General features: G+C 53.7%; 1 protein-coding gene across 12 annotated transcripts in view; it reads right to left on the reverse strand.

The window, feature by feature from the left end:
- MPRIP (myosin phosphatase Rho interacting protein) overlaps nt 1-17,138 on the reverse strand; it is a 167,978-nt gene that overhangs the window by 15,284 nt on the left and 135,556 nt on the right. For 8 of the 12 annotated variants that reach the window (XM_012811979.2, XM_023507422.1, XM_012811972.2 and 5 more), the window contains 5 exons: nt 16,306-16,395; nt 13,846-13,955; nt 10,485-11,028; nt 8,642-8,758; nt 1,989-5,783 (listed from right to left, as the gene is read on the reverse strand). In XM_012811979.2, the coding sequence (XP_012667433.1) occupies nt 1,989-5,783; nt 8,642-8,758; nt 10,485-11,028; nt 13,846-13,955; nt 16,306-16,395 (4,656 nt within the window). The remainder of the gene's footprint in view (nt 1-1,988; nt 5,784-8,641; nt 8,759-10,484; nt 11,029-13,845; nt 13,956-16,305; nt 16,396-17,138) is intronic. The other 4 variants (XM_023507425.1, XM_003800721.3, XM_012811981.2 and 1 more) reach the window with 1 other exon arrangement.

The raw sequence follows: 17,138 nt of genomic DNA on the forward strand, positions 1-17,138 counted from the left end.
TCCAAGAGTTGGAGGTTACTGTGAGCTGTGATACCACAGCACTCTATCAAGGATGACATAAGACTCTGCCTCAAAAAAAAAAACCCAACAGCTGATCTGTATACAGTTTTTTAGAGATGGATCTTGCTATGTTGCCCAGGCTGGACCCAAACTCCTGGGCTCAAGCCATTTTCTCACCCCAGCGCCCTGAGTGGCTGGGACAAGTACCTGCCGCAAAGACTTCTAATCATCCTTGGGACCAAAAAAAGCTCCTCAATGACTTCCACGCTAAGTTGTGGCATCTAAAGTGGGACTGTCAGGTCAAGAGCCCACTTCTCTGCCCAGGCAGAAGTCTGCAAATGTGGTGGCTATTGGCCAGGCTTTAAGTGCTATCTGGCTCTAAGTTCTAAAGGTCTGAAGGGGCTGATGAGAACACAGCACAGGGTGGAGGATGCTGTGCCGTGGTGGCACCAAGCAGCATAAAGCGGGCTGTGTGCGAGGCCTGGAGGGTCCATATCCAATCCTAGCACAACCTTTGGCCAGTTTCCAACATGAGTAGCTATTTCTTCCTGCTTCTTTGCTGACTGATGGCATTATACCACCTGCACTGGGCCTCATCTGTGGCCAGGCTGACCAACCTACAATAGCCCCCATGGACACAGCTCTTGTGTGTACAAATAGGAAGCAGGTCATCAGCATGGGCATCATGCCCAGACACCTGCCCACAAGGAAGGCTGCTGGGTGCTCTGTGAGGAAAGGCACTAGGGAGTATGTCTAGGCTTTCAGAGGCACACCTGGCCCATGTGGACACTGCTCTCAGCACACTGAGCAAAGCACGGCCACAGACACACTTTAGAAAGCAGCTGCCGAGATTTTTTCAGAGTCCACAATGGTGTGGGGCAAGGCAGGCACTCCTGATGCCTCCTGCTGGCCCCACAGCCCTGCTGTCATGTGACGTTAATCCAAGAACTGCCAGCTCACTGCATGCATTCCTTTTTCACTCATAGCCAGAGAAATAAAGTGCTGGGAAACAAGATCCCTAGTGTTCCACAGGACAGTGGCCATGGGGACAGTGTATACAGGACCAGTATGGCAGCTGCTGGTGAGCCAGGAGCTCACTACAGGCACACCTGGGGAGCAGTGTTGGCTGAACCCTTGTCCTGCTCAGCTATACAAGCACTGGAGCTCGAGGGGCCTGGGCATGTACTAGGATAGTTTCCAGCAGGAAGAACATGTGTCACAGGTACTAGGGCAAACTTCTGAGGCTAACCAGGGCCCCAAAAGCTCAAGATGATAATGCGTAGACAGCCATACACATGATGTGGCCTGTGCTTACAAGGCTCCCACACTGCTCTGGGAGTCACCTTTGTGTGCCAGGGCTTCAGGCAGAGTGTGAAATGAGGTGGGATGCAGGGCAGTCCAGGGGAAAGGCCACTTTCTAGAGCTTCAGAGAAGGGAACAGGAGTGGCTGGACACGGTGCTATGTAGGAAAGCCCTTTTTATCAGGTGCCCGTCCAAGGCCAGCTGCTCACGGAGAGCTGGGGTGAGAGACAGATCATCAACACTGTCCTGCAAACATTCCCATCTGCTGGGAAAACCCTATTCCACTCTCCAAGACTATCAGGAGGAGACTGCCCCTCCAAGGAGGCCTTGGGTCTGCACTAGGACAGGGGGTGTTTGTGGAAAACAAAAAGGAAGTGAGGCTGGTGGGGTGGGGGTTGCTGTGGTGAACAGGAGGGAGGTGATGAGGCTACACTGTCCTTTCCCCAGCCCCGCCTGCCCTCTTGCCGTCTCTCCTGCCTGGTGGGTGATGCTTGGGGGATGTTAAGCCTGTGGCCCAGGCTCTACTCTAAGACCACCCTGTTGCCAGCAAAGGGTAGACAGCGGCCCAGTGAGGTGTGGGCAGTGGTGCGGCCTCTTAGTTCTGCTAGCACAGTAGCCAAGGGCCAGCACCCAGCCTCCCATCACGAAGGACAATCTGCTTTACAAATCAAAGGATGCACCAGGACCTTAAGGCTCTCAAAGTCCCTCTGGTACTTCTCCTGCAGTGTGGCCGCGTCACCCTCCAGGTCCTTATGGCCCAGCTCCTCCCGCATAGCATTCATCTGGGCCTCCAGCTCCTGGATGCGCTCCCGCAGCCCCGTCATGGAATCGGCCTCCCCTTCCATGGCCTCCCCGTGGGTGGAGAGGGCTGACAGGGCCCTGGGGTGCTGGCCCTGGTGGAGGCGGAGTGTCTCCTGCAGGCAGCGCAGGCTCTGCGAGCAGTGCTCTTGCAGGGCCCGCAGCTCCTCCCCGTGGATGGCCTGCAGCTCCTGGATCTTAAGCTGGAACCTGTCCTCCAGCGTCTGCATCTGTACCACATGCTGCCGCTCCATGTCCTGTCTGTCTCTGACAGAGGCATCCAGCTGGCTCAGCACCCGGCTGCGCTCAGCCTGCAGTGAGCTCTGGGCCCTGTTCAGCTGCTCTGCCACACAGCGCATCTCCTTGGCGTACCTGCCCTGCAGGGCACACATGCTCGCACTGTGCTTGCTTTCCACCTCCTCCAGACTCTGCTGCTGCTGGTCCAGCTGGGCCGCCTTGGCCTTGAGCTCTGTGTTTTCCCTTTCAATGACAGCAATCACTTCCAGGTACTCGCTCTTCTGCTTACGGAGAAGGTCTTCGTACTCATCCCTTAGAACCCTGACGGCTTGGGCAGGCTCCAGGCAGAAGGTGCCCCCAGTCAGCCGGGACTCCTTACAGACCTGGAGCTCCTTTTCATACTCCAGCCGGATCCTGCAAGCTGCATAACACACCTGAGCCTGAACAATTGCATCTTGTACCAGTAAAGAGGAATACTGACCCAGGCCGCCCAGACAAGTGCTATATGAGAGAGTCTGGGACGCCTGAAGCAGTTTCTGGCAATCTCTCAGAGCTGCCGCAGGTGGGAGCGATGGTAAAGAGGCGGCTATCTCCTCTAAGATGCTGGCCTTCTCCTTTAGCTGCTGGGCCAGCTCTTCCTGAATAGCCACCAGGGCCCTGGAGCTCTGGGCAGATGACTGAAAGGGCTCCTGGGGGCCAACTGAGTCTTGGCTCAGCACTTCTGAGGGGCTCAGGTCCCAGGATGCAGGTACAGCATTGCCTGCTGGAAGCCTGAGGGACTCTGAGACCTGCCGCATCACCCTCTCAAAGTCTGGGGTCTGATAGGCGTCTAGGACCTGCCGCAGGGCGCACCGGTGCTGCTGTAGAGCCGTCTGGGTCCCCTGCAGCGTCTCCTGGACACTCTGCAGCCTGCGGCGAAGTGACTCCCGCACAGATTGTGCGGCAAAGCTGAGCTCTGCCCTGACCCACGTGGCGCTGGCCAGCACAGGAGCCAGGCCCTGTGGGGCGCTCTGCTGTCCACCTCCTGATGCAGAGACTGCCTCGCCTCCCAGTGTCCCCAGGCGCTTCCTCAGAGACTCAACCTGACTCCAGAACTCACCGTCCACCAGCACCTTCTTGGCCCAGGCATCGGCAGGAGCCCCAGTAGAGACCGTGGTGCTCTCAGACTCCAGCAGCAACTGTCCTGATTGAGGAATCTCGTGGAGAACATGGGAGATATCTGATGTGGTGTTCTTCAGAGAGTCTGCTATTTGACTGATCAGCGAGGCCTCCAGAGCAATTTGTTCAGAAAGGAGCCTCACCTGCTCCTGCTCAGTCAGCCGCCAAGGAGCTGGTACTCTGCTCCCTGTGGAGTCACCCTCCTCCAACTGGGCACCAGCCCCACTGTCAGCCGAGGCTGGCCAGTGTTGTAGGGCCTGGATGGCGCTGACCAGGGCACCCTCCATACTGACCAGGGAGGCAGCACACACATTCTCCTCATCTTTCTGGCCAGCCCTCAGCAAAGATGTCAGCTGCTCTCGGCAGTTTTCCAAGTAGGTCAAGGCCTGACTGTTTTTCACCTGGAAGTCGCCAAGCTCCCCAACATGACCTTCGACCCTCCTGGACCTCTCCTGCCTCTCCTGCTCCAGTTGGGAAGTCAGTGCTCCGACCTGGAGCAGGCTGGTGTGGAGCTGCTCACGCAGCTGGGCCTCGGTGCCAGCCCACTGGTGGTGCAGTGCCAACAGCGCCTCCTGGCTCTGGCCCTGCTGGCTCTCTAGCCGGATGGTCACATCTTTGAGTTTCTCTTCTGTGACGTACAGCTTGGTCTCCAGGGAGTGGATGATGGAGAGATACGTCTCAGAGTCACTGCTGGCAGGCAGCGTGCTGGGTGCAGGCTCTGAGGACATGCTTTCCTCTGAGGGTGACCGGTCCTGGCTGGTGTCAGAAGATGTACTGCTGGTCCATGTCTTCTCTGACCCTTCAGGGTGGACGTACCTCTGACACTGGATTGTGGAGAAACGAATCCTCTGTCTTTTGACCCCAGGTGCCCCCTGGTCAGTTCTGCCTATGCCATGTGGGTGCCCCTCCCTGTCAGGCACTTCTGCCAACTTTAGGAGCACCAGGCTCTCTTCCCCACCAAGGCTACTGTCACCACACTCCTCCCCTGGGATGGTTCCCAGGTCCTCCTCCTCCTCAAGTCTTGTATGTAGGCAGCCCAGAGGTGCCACAGTGACTTGAAGCTGTTGGCCCAAGAGCAAAATGCCATCTCCTTCTATTTCTTCTTGGGCACTCTGTGTCTCTTCCACATCCTTTGAAGATTCATTTGCAAATTTCCTTAAAATCTCTTCCTTTGCCTGAAGCTTAATTTCTGTTTCCTCTAAGCTGCTCCCCAAAGCAACCATTTTAACCAAAGCCTCATTGAGGTCTTGATTTTTCTTCTCCAGGACTTTCCTGTGTACTTCCTTGATGCACTCCAGCTCTTCCTCCTTCTCTCGGAGCAGCACATGCACACTCTGGAGCTGGCTGGACACCCTCTGCAACGCATGCTCCAGGCGCTGACAGTCCGCCTCCCTCCCCTGCAGCTTCTCCTGGAGCTCAGTAACATCCCCATCAGACGTGGCCACTCGCTCTGTCAGCTCCTGCAGCCGCTGCCTGAGGAGGTCCCGCTCATCACAGAGGCTTTGCACGTGCTCGGCGAGCCTGCAGAGGCTTCCTTCCCGCAATGCCAGCTGCTCCTCCAGCTGGTGCACCTGCTCGCTGCCCTCAAATGAGGCGCTTAGCTTCTCTTTCTGGAGGGCCTCCACCTGCTGGGCATGGCCCTGCAGCTGGTCCTCATAGGCGGTGGCCTTGTCCTCAGCCTCACGCAGGCTCTGCAGCAGCGCCTGCTTCTCCTTCTCACAGCTGTCCAGCAATAGCTCGTAGTTCCTCCGCAGCTTCTCCTCCATCAGTCGCTGCGCCTGCTCACTGGCACCAAGCTGCTGGCTAAGGTCGGCGATGCGCTCCTGCAGCCTCTGTGCCTCCTTCTGCCGGTCCTGCTGCAGCGCCTGCTGTGTCTCCAAGCCTCGCAGCTCCTGCGTCTTCTCCAGAAGCAGGGCCTCAGCACTCTTGAGCTTCTGCTCACTGGCCCGCAGCTGGCCGCTCAATGCCGCCTCGCTGTGTTGCCACTCCTCCAGCTGCTCGCGGGCCCTGCCTTGCTCCCGTTTCAAGTCTGCCTTCAGCTTGGCCAATGCCTGCTCCTTGATGACCAGCTCCGCGGCAGCATTGCTAAGCCGCGCCTGGAGGCTCCGGATCTCGGCCTCGTGGTGCCGGATCGCACCCTTGGCCTCCCCATAGCTGCGTTTCAGGGTCTGAATCTGGTGCGTGATCAGCTCCTGGCGCTGGCACTGGGCTTCCAGCTCACTTTGGAGGTCTTGGTTGACTCTATGGAGCCTCTGCCAGGCACCCGATGGGGAAGTGGCCACTTCAGTCTTAAAAAAACCGATTAAATACTGGTTAGTAACACTCGGGCCTCCCAGTTCTGAGTGTCACATCTCTGGCCAGGAGCAACCACAGAAAATCTCCTTGGTGGGTTTGGTTTTTATCCTTTGTGCAATTTTTTCCCCCATTAAAAAATCCGACAAATAATCTTATTATTTTTTTTTGTTAAGTAGCTGCTTCCAGATAAACAGAAAACATGGATAATAACATCAAAAAACAGCTTTAACTGAACAGCTTCTAGGAGAAATAAATAAAAAAAAACTGAAATGATGGTGCACACTGAGAAGCAAAAGAAGACTCAAGGACAGAGTGTGGCGGGAAGGAGGAAAGGAGGGCGCAACGCGGTAGCGGTCAGCTCTGCAAATGGAAAGTGCAAGGTCCCTTATACCAAAGCCTGAAAAGGCGCAGGACATAAGGGTAAGTAAATGATGTCACTTCCTTCTCAGAAAGGAAGAGAAGGAAGGAAAGTGTGCTGGGACCTGTCAGCAAGGGGACACCCACACTCTCCTCTGCCGAGTATAGCCAGTCCTCCACAGGAACGGGAGGGCTACTCTACCTGCAAGAAGACAAAACAAGGGCAGAAACGTGGAGAAAATCTAAACCAACAAAATAAACAAACCTTTGTGAAATTCAAAATAAGAAAATAAAGCGTGCGAAAAACAAAACAAAACACGAATGAAACGAAACTTCCCCAAACTGAAAAAGCATGCACAAAAGACAGAACCCGAACAATGTGGGGGGACCAACACAGATAGCAGTGAAGTGAGGCAGGACGGGAGCCCGGCCTGCCTGTGCCCCTCTTGGTGCGCTGGCCAGGGAAGCCACAGATGTGACACTCAGTTACATTACGTTCAAACCACACTCTGCCGTCAGCACCCATAAGCTCACCCCCCCAGCACTGCAGTACCCACCCACCAGCTGCTCTTGCTGGCCCTTCACCTCAAAGACTCCTTGCTCTCTCTGACTGATGGTTAAAAGCATTTCCAAAACTCAAAAAGGTGGTGAAAAGTAACAAGTTATTAGCTTAGCAGAAGGTATTAAGACCAACTTTGCCCAGGGACTCACAGGGGCTTCAGTGCAGGCTCATGCAACTACTCAAACCAGACAGAGAGGGAAGTTCCCAGCTTTGTAACGTGCAAAGCCTACTGCTATCACGGGCTGAGTATCCCTTATCCAAATGCTTGGGACAAGAAGTGTTCTAGATTTTAAAACACTTGCATTACACTTAGCAGATGGGAATCCCAAATCTTAACATCTAAAATCAGAAATGCTTCAGTGAGCATTTCTTTTTAGCATAAATATCCTTCAGTACTCAAAAAGTTTTGAATCTTGGAGCATTTTGGATTTCTGATTTGGGGATGCCCACCTGCATCTTTACCACCTGACCTGAAGTTAATTCTTATAGGATAGGGCCCAATCAGGGCTTTAGAGATGCTCTCCACCCTTGGAAGGCCCGAGTGAGAGACCTGCAGAGAGGCCCACCATTGTCACTGCTGGTGCCCAAGGTCTGAACTGGGCCTGGCAGTAACTGCAACGGAGGAAGCTGGGAAGGAAGGTCCAAGGTATATGAGGGAAAAGGAAAGAGAAGGCCCAAGGTACATGTAGCAAAACAAATAGCACCAAGAAGGGCAAGAAGACAGATTAGGCAGAGGGCAACCCAGTGCTACGCGGATGCCTCAGACCAGGCCCAGTGCCTGGGGTGTGAAATGCCAGCCCTCAACCTCATCAGATGCTGGGTCTTTGAAAGCCACAGTGCTCTCAAAGGCCTGCTGGGTCTAAGCCTGCACAGGCAAAGGGCTACTGCTGCAGGAGAGGGAACACAGGTAGAGAGGGCTACTGCTGGGGGGGAGGGAACACAGGTAGAGAGGGCTACTGCTGGGGGGGAGGGAACACAGGCAGAGAGGGCTACTGCTGGGGGGGAGGGAACACAGGTAGAGAGGGCTACTGCTGGGGGGGAGGGAACACAGGTAGAGAGGGCTACTCCTGGGATGGGGAGGGAACAGAGGCAGAGAAGGCTACTGCTGGCAGGGAGGGAACATAGGCAGAGGCAGGACTTGAACTGAGGGCCCTCACTCTAATGCCAGATCTTCAGCCTTTAGGAGAAATAGGCTCTCCAGTCTGGCACCTGGTTTCACCCCTCCCCCAGAGCTAAGTCAATAACCTCCCCGAGGATGGCAGTTCCATGAGGGCAGAAGCATCTCTGGTTTGCCCCAGAATGAGCATAGGGCCCAGGGGTCCTCAAACTTTTTAAACAAGGGGCCAGTTCACTATCCCTCAGGCCACTGGATGGCTGGACTGTGGGCCCTGGGACAAGTCTGCTACTAAGCAGGACAGGCAGCAGTGGCAAAAACACCAGGCGGGCCAGATAAATGTCCTAGGCGGGCTGCATGTGGCCCACAGGACGTCTGGTCTAGAGCAAGGCTAGGCCCTGCCTCGTGACAACCCAGGTTGGCCTCCACTGGCCCATGAACCCAGCTGCTAGCTAGGAGCTTTGGCACAGAGATCCCAGGGAGGTGTGCTAGGAGTGGGCAGTCAGGACTCGAGCTGCAGCCACCTCATCTCCTCACTAGGCACGGCTGGCTGAGTTGGCCCAGGGGTAGGTCATCACATATCTCCCTAAACTTCAGCGCAGGTACAAAGTAGAAAGTGGGGCTGCAGAAAACATAAACAGAGCTAGCCTCCCAGAGTGCTGAGAACTCAGGCCCCAAAGCAGAGCCCAGAGGCACAGCCTGGGGACAGGTGGCCTTGCCACCCGGGTTTTGCTTGTTGCTCTCCTGCCTGGCTGCAAGCTGGAGCATGAGCCCTGCTCTCTGAAGCCCCCGGACCCCACACAGCCCCGCCCACCTACCTGCAGCACATAGCCCTCCCGCGCACTCTGCTCCCGGCCCAAGGCCACTCTCAGCTGGTCCTGCAGGAGTCGGTTCTGCTCCAGAAGGTCTGAGGCCTCCCTCTGGCTCTGCTCCAGCTGTTGACCAAAAGACATTTTTAAAACAAAATGATAATAAAGAAAAGCAGACACAGAACACAAACCCTCAGAGGTATTTGTGAGTGCAGCCAGGCTTCCACACGGAGCCCCTAAACCCCCACAAAGATGAAGCCTGGTCTCCACGTGCAGCACTGAGAACTGTCATCCCAGCTTGAGCTGTCAGCCTTGGTGTCTTCTGGGGAGCCAAGGAGGGCCCTGTCCTTTTCTACCCATGTAACTTCCATACTTGCTCACGGTCCAAATCTACAGGCCCATACATGCTCTATGTCCCATCTTTTCCCCAGGGAACAAGGAGGGGGATGGCCCCATGGGCCCTCCAGTGTCCTCAGCTGCCCACACCTGCCAGCTGGAACTCCCACAGCAGGCCTTACACAGGGACTGTTGTGGCTTCACCTGAAACTACTCCAGTTGACCAGTTTGACATGATGGATTCCACATAAAGTTCTATTTCCAAAAAGGTTCCTACAGTTACTTCAAATAAGACATGAAAACCTACCAGTAAGCTATTTTACACCCCTCTTGCTTTCCACAGCTTCAGAGTCACTCTCTCATCCATCTGCCTCTTCCTCACAGGTTTCCTGGGTACCCACTTGCCACCTAGCTGTGGGGAGGGCCACCTCCCCCATTTCAGGGGCTGTGATAAGTGGGAGCTGAGTATACACAGGCCAGCTCCTCCCAGGGCACTACCAGGCTACTGTAAGGTGGAGACACCCCTGACTTCCCAACACTAAGGACGGACTACTATCTAAAGCACAGACTGCTGCACCAGCTGAACTAGTGTGTGGCCTGCTAACTAGCCCATTCTGGTAGCTTACAGCAATGTAAATTTGAATTGTAATTTTATTTCAACTTGCTTCTTTTGTCAATGAGTGTAGAAAATAAACAGCAAAAGTGTCAATGCCAGTGATAACTCAGCCTCACAAATTTAATAAAATAGGAGAAACACAAGAAGTGTGAGGTCTGCCAGTGTCTGCCTGTTAGCTGCTTATGCAAAATAATACATCTGAAACAGCCTGCTGAAGACTGGGGGGCGGGGCTAAGCAGAAAGTTAACAAAAACCATGACGCTGTACCTCCTCTGCCAGCGCTCTCCTGACATAGGTTTGCAGATCTGGTTTCAGGGTACACTTCCATGAGAACATCTCATGCTACACAGCAGGGGCTGGTGTGTACCAGCTGTGCCCTGGGCTGGAGGACAGGCATGCAGGTGACCTTGTGCCCCTCATCCATGCCTTAGTACCCAGGCATGGCCTACTGCCTGCCATGCCTCCTTGGGTCGCCTGGCTGTCCACAGGCCAGTCACAGAATCCAGGCTTATCTTTGCCTCCAGCTTCCGCCTGCTTAGCCCCCACTGCCCCTAGTGCAGAAGGACATCTGACTCTGCTCACATCTCCTGCCCTTTAATAGGAAGGACAAGGCCTCCACCGTGGGCCCTGCCTCCCCCGTGGGCCACCCCACTTGCTTTCCATCTGGCTCCTGAGTTCTCTCAAGGCTCTGATGACCCCAGCCCGACCCCTGCACAAGCTGGCACACTCCTGCATCTCCCAGCATCTGCCTTAGCATAAGAACCTGCTGTATGTCTATACCCCAAGGAGTCTGCACATCCCTTGAGGGGAAGGACTGTGAGGCCAAACCCCTCGGGCTATGGCTGGGCACACCACCTGCTCAGGAAAGGCTGCTGCAAGGGAGCCTACCCAAGCCATTACCTCCTTCTCCAGCAGAGAGGTCAGCTCGTGAGTGGAGAGCCGGTCTCCTCCATCCTCTGAGGAGGACAGGTGCAGGGGGGCAATGGGCACCTGCTTTTCTTCTCGGAGAGGGGTGGTCTCCACTTGATGCCATCGCTGCTCAATCTCCACGTGGACATTCTGTGTCTTGAGGTCGGGGGCCACAGGCAGCCCTGGGCTCCTGTCCACTTCCATGCGCAGAGCCACATCATCCGTGTCCTGCATCCCGAAGCGCTTGCGGCGCTCTTCCCTCCGCCGTGCACGCTCCCGCTCTAGCTCACCGGTCTCTGCCTCATGAGTATCAGGGGTCCCTATGGCATAAGCCCTCTCCTGAGCCAGGGCCTGCTGCATGGGGCGAAACTCAGCCCAGTCAAAGGTCTTGGAACGGCCCTCCCTTCTCCGCTCCCGAGCTCGGCTCCTCCTCTGCTCAGTGTCTAGCTCCCCAGACTCCGCCTCCTGCTTCTCACTCAGCCTTGGGCAGGTCTCACAAGAAGGGCTGCTCTTGCTCTTTTCTTCCGGCAGGGAGCTGTGAGGCAGGAGGCCAAACAAAGCTTCTGTGAGGGGCAGCTCTGGGGACCCCACCCACCAAAGGACTCAAGCCCTGTTTGGACCACACCCCCTCTTCTACCCCAGCTATAGCCTCCTAAGTGCAAGGGGGGACAGGGACACTATGCCTTTACCCCATTGACCCTCTCAAAGGGTAGGAAAAGAACTTCAGACAGCCTGAGATTTCCAATACTAGCAGGACCCTGTAACTGCAGGGGCGCTGGACAAGGCACATCCTGGTGGCATTGACCCAGGGTGATGGAGCCTGGTGACTCCCACAGTCCACAGGCAGGATGGGGTTGGCCCTGATCCACTCAGGGACAATGCCAAGAGCTGTATCAGGCTGTGTTGTGGCACAGCCCCTGTCCAAATGCTTTGTGAGGCACCTCTGTGCATGTCTGGATTGGGTGGTGGTGACAGAATAGAGAACTAGCTACTTCCCCAGAAAGGCTCAGAGGTTTTAATAAGCAGGTAACGTGATCAGATCTGCATTTTGTAAGCTCATTCTGGCTGCTGGTATGACAGATGGATCTGTCTGAAAGGCTGAGGCCACCTATGGGCAAAGGAGAGAGGTGACCACAAGCCCACAAGGGGGAGGGAGGAGGGGAAAGGAGACTTAGCAATTTGCCACACTGAGGTAGTGATAGGCGGCCAGGGGCACAGTCCACACAGGCTGTACTGATGGGCACATCTGGCTGCCCACCAGCAGCTCAGAGCAGAGCAAGTGCACCTAGGTGTGCCTTCTCTCAGCTTGCCCAAAGACTCCAAGAGAGTGCTTGCCCAAGCAGAGAAGAGTAGAGGTTGCTGATAGCAATTTTGCAAGGAAGCCAGGAACAGATTTGAAGCAAAGGTTTCTAGGCTCTGTGAATAAGCCCCAGAGGCTAAGAGGAGCGGTCTCCAGTCAGGTCCAGGCCCTCAGAAAGGAGCGAAAAGCCACCCAGGGACAGTGAGGGCCAAGGAGGAGATTTAGGGAATATATATGTTTAAATCTGGCCCACAAAGCTCACAATAGAGGCACCTAAGGAAAAGAGAAAGTGGCTGCCACCACCCCCAGGGGCTGCCTAGCAGCAAGCTGGAGAGAACCAAGATGCTGTGGAGTGGCCAGATCTGCCAGTGTCCAGCATGAGACACCGATTTCTGGATGAAAAGTGATCAGAGCGATCTGCACCATCACTGAGTTGACACCTGCTCTGGCTCCCATGGAGGGCAGGCGGGATAGTGCACAGGCAGATAGTGGACAGGGACCACAGGGTCCCACACCTCCCAGACAGAGGAGGCAAGAGAGAAAAGGAAGACCAACAGCTTCTGAAAGCAATCCCACCTTCATGCCTCTGGGGATTTTGTCTTGTAGCTCTAAAAATATTCACATTTTCCTCAAAAAATAAAAGCCTATGTAGGAAGAAAAAATATTAAAAACAACTTAGGGGTAGATGAGCATGCTACTAACTTGTTAAGGCTCTATGAAGTAAGCCAAGCAGAAAGATAATCACCAAGTCAACTTTTTATAGAAACAAATATGTAGTCTCTTCATTCACCCCCGGCCGGCAGTCCCTGAAAGCAGGGAGGTGGGCACTAGAGCACAGCAGGCCACCTCCACTAGACCCATGTGCACAGGGGCATTCTTCACACCTGCCCTGGCATCTCCTAAAGATGACTTCTTCCAGGCAAGACCCTTGATCCACAGCACAGAGCCAGGCCTATCCCTGTGCCCATCTGTGTCCACCCCTGCTGCAGGCTCCATCTGCTGCCACAGCCTAGCAGAGAAACCCAGGGAACCTCCTCACTGGGCCCACCAAGCTTGGGCCTCTGCTCTTGGTGGGAGAGCACAGAGGCAGTGCAAAGGCCACCAAATCATGCGGCAGCGGCACACACAGACAGTTGCTGCACCCAACACCCCAGCTCTCCAAACAGGACCCTGGAGGCAGAAAATAGGAGGCCAGTCCTGGTCCCACTCATGTAGCAACAACTATTAATAGGCAATACTTGTCTAGAAAAGGAATGAACAAGTGACAGACACAGCAAGGAGGACTCTGTGTTCAAAGGAGCCTGGAGCTAGCAGGAAGGAGACAAAGGTCTGGATAAAGAAGGGGACGGCCAAGGCTGCCCCAGGTGTGACCTTATGGTCTACCTGAGGAAGGGTCTGCACCACAGGGCCTGAGAGACATGCCCAGAGGTGCTAGACACAGGGGGTATTGAAGCCTGAGGGTGGGGGAGTGGGGGCAGAGTTCTGGGGTTCTCACTTGCTATTAATATGAAAGCCAGTGTGTTGCTGACTTGCTGACTTTCAGGGAAGGAGGAAGAAGGCTGTGGTGAAACCCAAGGTAGCCTCATAGGGCACCAACACAGGGGGACAGTTTTCCAATCTGGCTTCAGCTCCAAGAATTTCAAAAAAAAACCTCTGCCAGTTGCACGGAAACAGAACAGATATAGGAGTGAAACGAGAAGGAGGTTGAGACACAGAAGTGCCGTGGTGGCCAATGAACACAGTGCCCAGGGCTGCCCTTGCACTGACAGCACAGTGGCCACAGAGCCAACAGATTCACCGGCCGGGCACCCACCAACCAGGATGGAAGCTTCTCTACTGAAGTGGAGCTTCGGTGTAACAGCTCTGGTAACAGGCAGAAGCACGCCCTGCACTGCTACACTGGCCAGGGCAAACAAGGAAAAGGAGCCTGGAGGCAGAAAAACCAGAAAGCCAAAAGGAGGCCAAACAGTAGTGAGACAAACGGAAGAGAGAGAAGCCAGGCTGGGCTGTGGCAGAAGCTGAAGGGCTCCCCCAGCACCTCTGCCATCCTACCTGGTCACATCCGGGGCAGTGGCTGGGTGCACGTGCTTCATGATGGTCTGGATCCAGTTCCGCCGGATTCCAGATGTCATGGCTGACAAGGTGAACTCACCCTCCTTTGTCTACAAAAAGACACACAGTGTTATCAGGGACTGTCCCTTGGAGGTGTCTGCTGACTCCCACCTGCAAAGAAGGCCCCTGCGTTGGATACAACCTGCAAGAAGCAGGGCTGTGGCTGGCAGCCCTCCCAGGAGAGCTCCCTGTGTCCTGCTATGGGGGAGAGGGCAAGGAAGGCCTAGAGTGCAAGACACCACAAAGCTGTGGTAGGGACATGCTTCTATGGCAACGGTCAGCCACGTATCTCCCCTTGAAATGATCAGAATACATTTACTGAGCACATACTATGTACTAGCAGTATACAAAAGGAGTTCCCAGTCTCAGAAGGATGGACAGAAGCCAGCCTGTGCTAAGCAGTGTGAAAGATGCCCATAGACACACAATGGGACAGCGCAGTAAGAGCAGCTTGGTCGTATCGAGAGAAGACAGGGAGACCCACCAGGCAGCTACTACAAACACCCAAGTGATGGGAAGTAAGGCAGTGTGGCAGAGGAGAGGTTAGGCGAGGCTCAGGCTCAGCAGCAGTAAGAAGTGTGGGCAGGGTGTGTCACTGACTGGGGCTGGGGAGACCTTAGAACAAGCCCCAGACTCTAGCTTATATGAGCCAACAGGACCAGCAGCCAAAACAGACAGTGGTGGGGGGAAGCCCATTCCGGTGGGGGTGGGTGGGACATAATAAACACCCAGAGCAGTGTGGCCTCTGGGACAGGACCCAAGTCCCCAAGCAGCCCTGTCCAGCACCTCTCAGAAAGAAGGTATATGGCATGTCCCAGGTCAGTCCCTAGGCCTGATGGCACAGAGAAGACACCAAGTGTGGTTTCTGGCTGGTCCTGCCTTAAGGTTATAGGAAGAACTAGACAGGTTGGCTGCTAACTCTGAACTGTAGTCCCTACCCAGTAGCTGTGAGGGCCGAAGCCTGTGAAGACAGTTTTCGGATGGGCCTTAGCTTGGCTAAGGGTGTAAACATGTGCTGGTATGGTCACAAAGTATAGTACAGACTGACCTGCCCCCCAACCTTGGTTCCCCCTACTCCCAGCTGGGCTCCCTTTCATGAGTCCCCACCGCTGTACTCCTCTCCAGGGCCTGCCCTTCTCCATCCCCAGTATGAACACTGCAGGAGTCTAGCCTCAGTTATCCACATGGACTCTATTTCCCCAGGTACCTGCTGAATTCTCTTCATGGGCCCACCACAGGCTCAAACACACCACAGGCCAGAACTACAGAGGCCTACCTCCAAGCCTGCCCTTGGCTTCTACCAGGCCTCACCATGCTATGGTCTTGGCCCCTCCTCTACCTGCTCTTCCAGTGGTACTCAACTCCTTCCTTCCATGACAGCCTCACTATGCCCACCTGCCTTGCTCCCTTCTATCTATCCTCCACGTCCTAGTGAGCATGTCTCATAGACACATCACCACCTGGTGTCTACCAACACCTTCCAGTGCTTTCCAAAGCTTTAGGGCAAGACCAGCCACCCACCTCTCCACCTGGTCCCTAACCTGCTTCTTTTCTGTGCCACCAGGTCTGGGACACACTGCACACTGGGCCCTCCGGCCATGCCTAGTGGACCCTCCTCCAGAAGACCTCACACTGATAACTTTTTTGAGGACAAGGCAATGCCATGCTTATTTGAGTACCTCAGAAGACTATAGCCTAGTGAGTGAATGAACAAACAAATGAATATGTGAATAAAAACCTATTTCTCTGAGGTTTAAATAATTAAAAAACCAGCTCTGTGTCCGTAGCTCAGTAAGTAGGACACTGGCCACATACACCGAGGATTCTAGCCTGTCCCGAGCCTGCCAAACAACAACTACAACCAAAAAACAGACAGGTGTTGTGGTGGCACCTGTAGTCCCAGCTATTCAGGAGGCTGAGGTCACAAAGAGAATCACTTGAACCCAAGAGTTTGAGGTTGCTGTGAGCAATGATACCACAACACTCTACCAAGGGCGACATATTGAGACTCTGAGGAAAAGGAAAAAGAAAGGAGGAAAGAACGAAAGGAAAGAAAGGAAGAAAGACAGAAAGACACTTATTTCTTACTCCCCATATCCCACATCTTTTCAATTACTCCAAACACCAGCATTTTAAAAGAGAAAAAAAATATTCAAAACAAAAGCCCTTAAACAGTCTTGAGAAAGAAGATGTAATATGTAATTTTTTGTTCAGATCACAAATCGGAGGTAGGAGTTGGGTGCCAGGAACAAATGCATCATCGCCCACAGAAAGACAACCGCTGGCTGTACACGCTGCGCCCAGCCTGCCCAAAGTGCCCTGACCTAGACCATCTATCTCCCAAACGTGTCCCTGCTGCTTGCTCAAGCCCACAGACCCCCTCCAAATCCTGGGGCTCACATGTATCCGGAAGCCATAGTTTCTCTGTACTGGATATTCCGTGACATCATAACATGTAGACAAGTTAATTTCCCCATCCAAGTCGGCTGCCTGCAGAGAGAAATGAGAGGGTCTTATGAGATTTAGAAAGTAAGAGTCAATGCCCAGATGAGCAAGCATCCATGAGTGCCTTCCTACAAGGACTTTTAGCAGGCATGCACACTGAGAGGACGCTTGTACCACCCAGATCCCCTCCCTGGACACAACTACACCACTATCTGCCCAAGGCTGCTCTGCACACAGTAGTTCTAAAACACAGGTAATGCTGGAGTTCCTTTAGACGCTTCAAATCTGAGGACTCCAAAGAGGTTTTTTGTATATTTTATCTATTGACTACATACTAGAAATTAAAATTGAAAAATATAAACATATTTATTCATTTCAGAATAAAAAGAAACATTTCATTTAAAATAAAATTTTGACTAAAAAAAACAATCAGTCTTGACTGTTGTTAGTGTTTTGAAACAAGGCATTGTTTCAAATTTTTGCAAATCTCTTAAAATGTCTTGCTTGAGAGAGAATTCCCCTATTCTGTTTCTGCATTCAGTCTGTTCAGGACGTTGTTTAAAGTTTAATAAGACAACCAATTCTTACACAGGGACTTAGGAAAGGAAGCATTTGAATAGCCTTTCCAGGTAATTATGTATGCTTCTTTCTCTTTTCAAGTAGCTGGAACCAAATCCAGATGATGTTTTACAAAAAATTTTTATGGGCTCGGCACCTATAGCTCAACCGGCTAAGGCGCCAGCCACGTACACCTAAGGTGGCGGGTTCGAATCCCCAGCCCGGACCCG

This window comes from Otolemur garnettii, unplaced genomic scaffold (genome assembly GCF_000181295.1).
Source record: "Otolemur garnettii isolate 467f Iridium unplaced genomic scaffold, OtoGar3 scaffold00182, whole genome shotgun sequence".
In the NCBI taxonomy this organism is placed as follows: domain Eukaryota; kingdom Metazoa; phylum Chordata; class Mammalia; order Primates; family Galagidae; genus Otolemur; species Otolemur garnettii.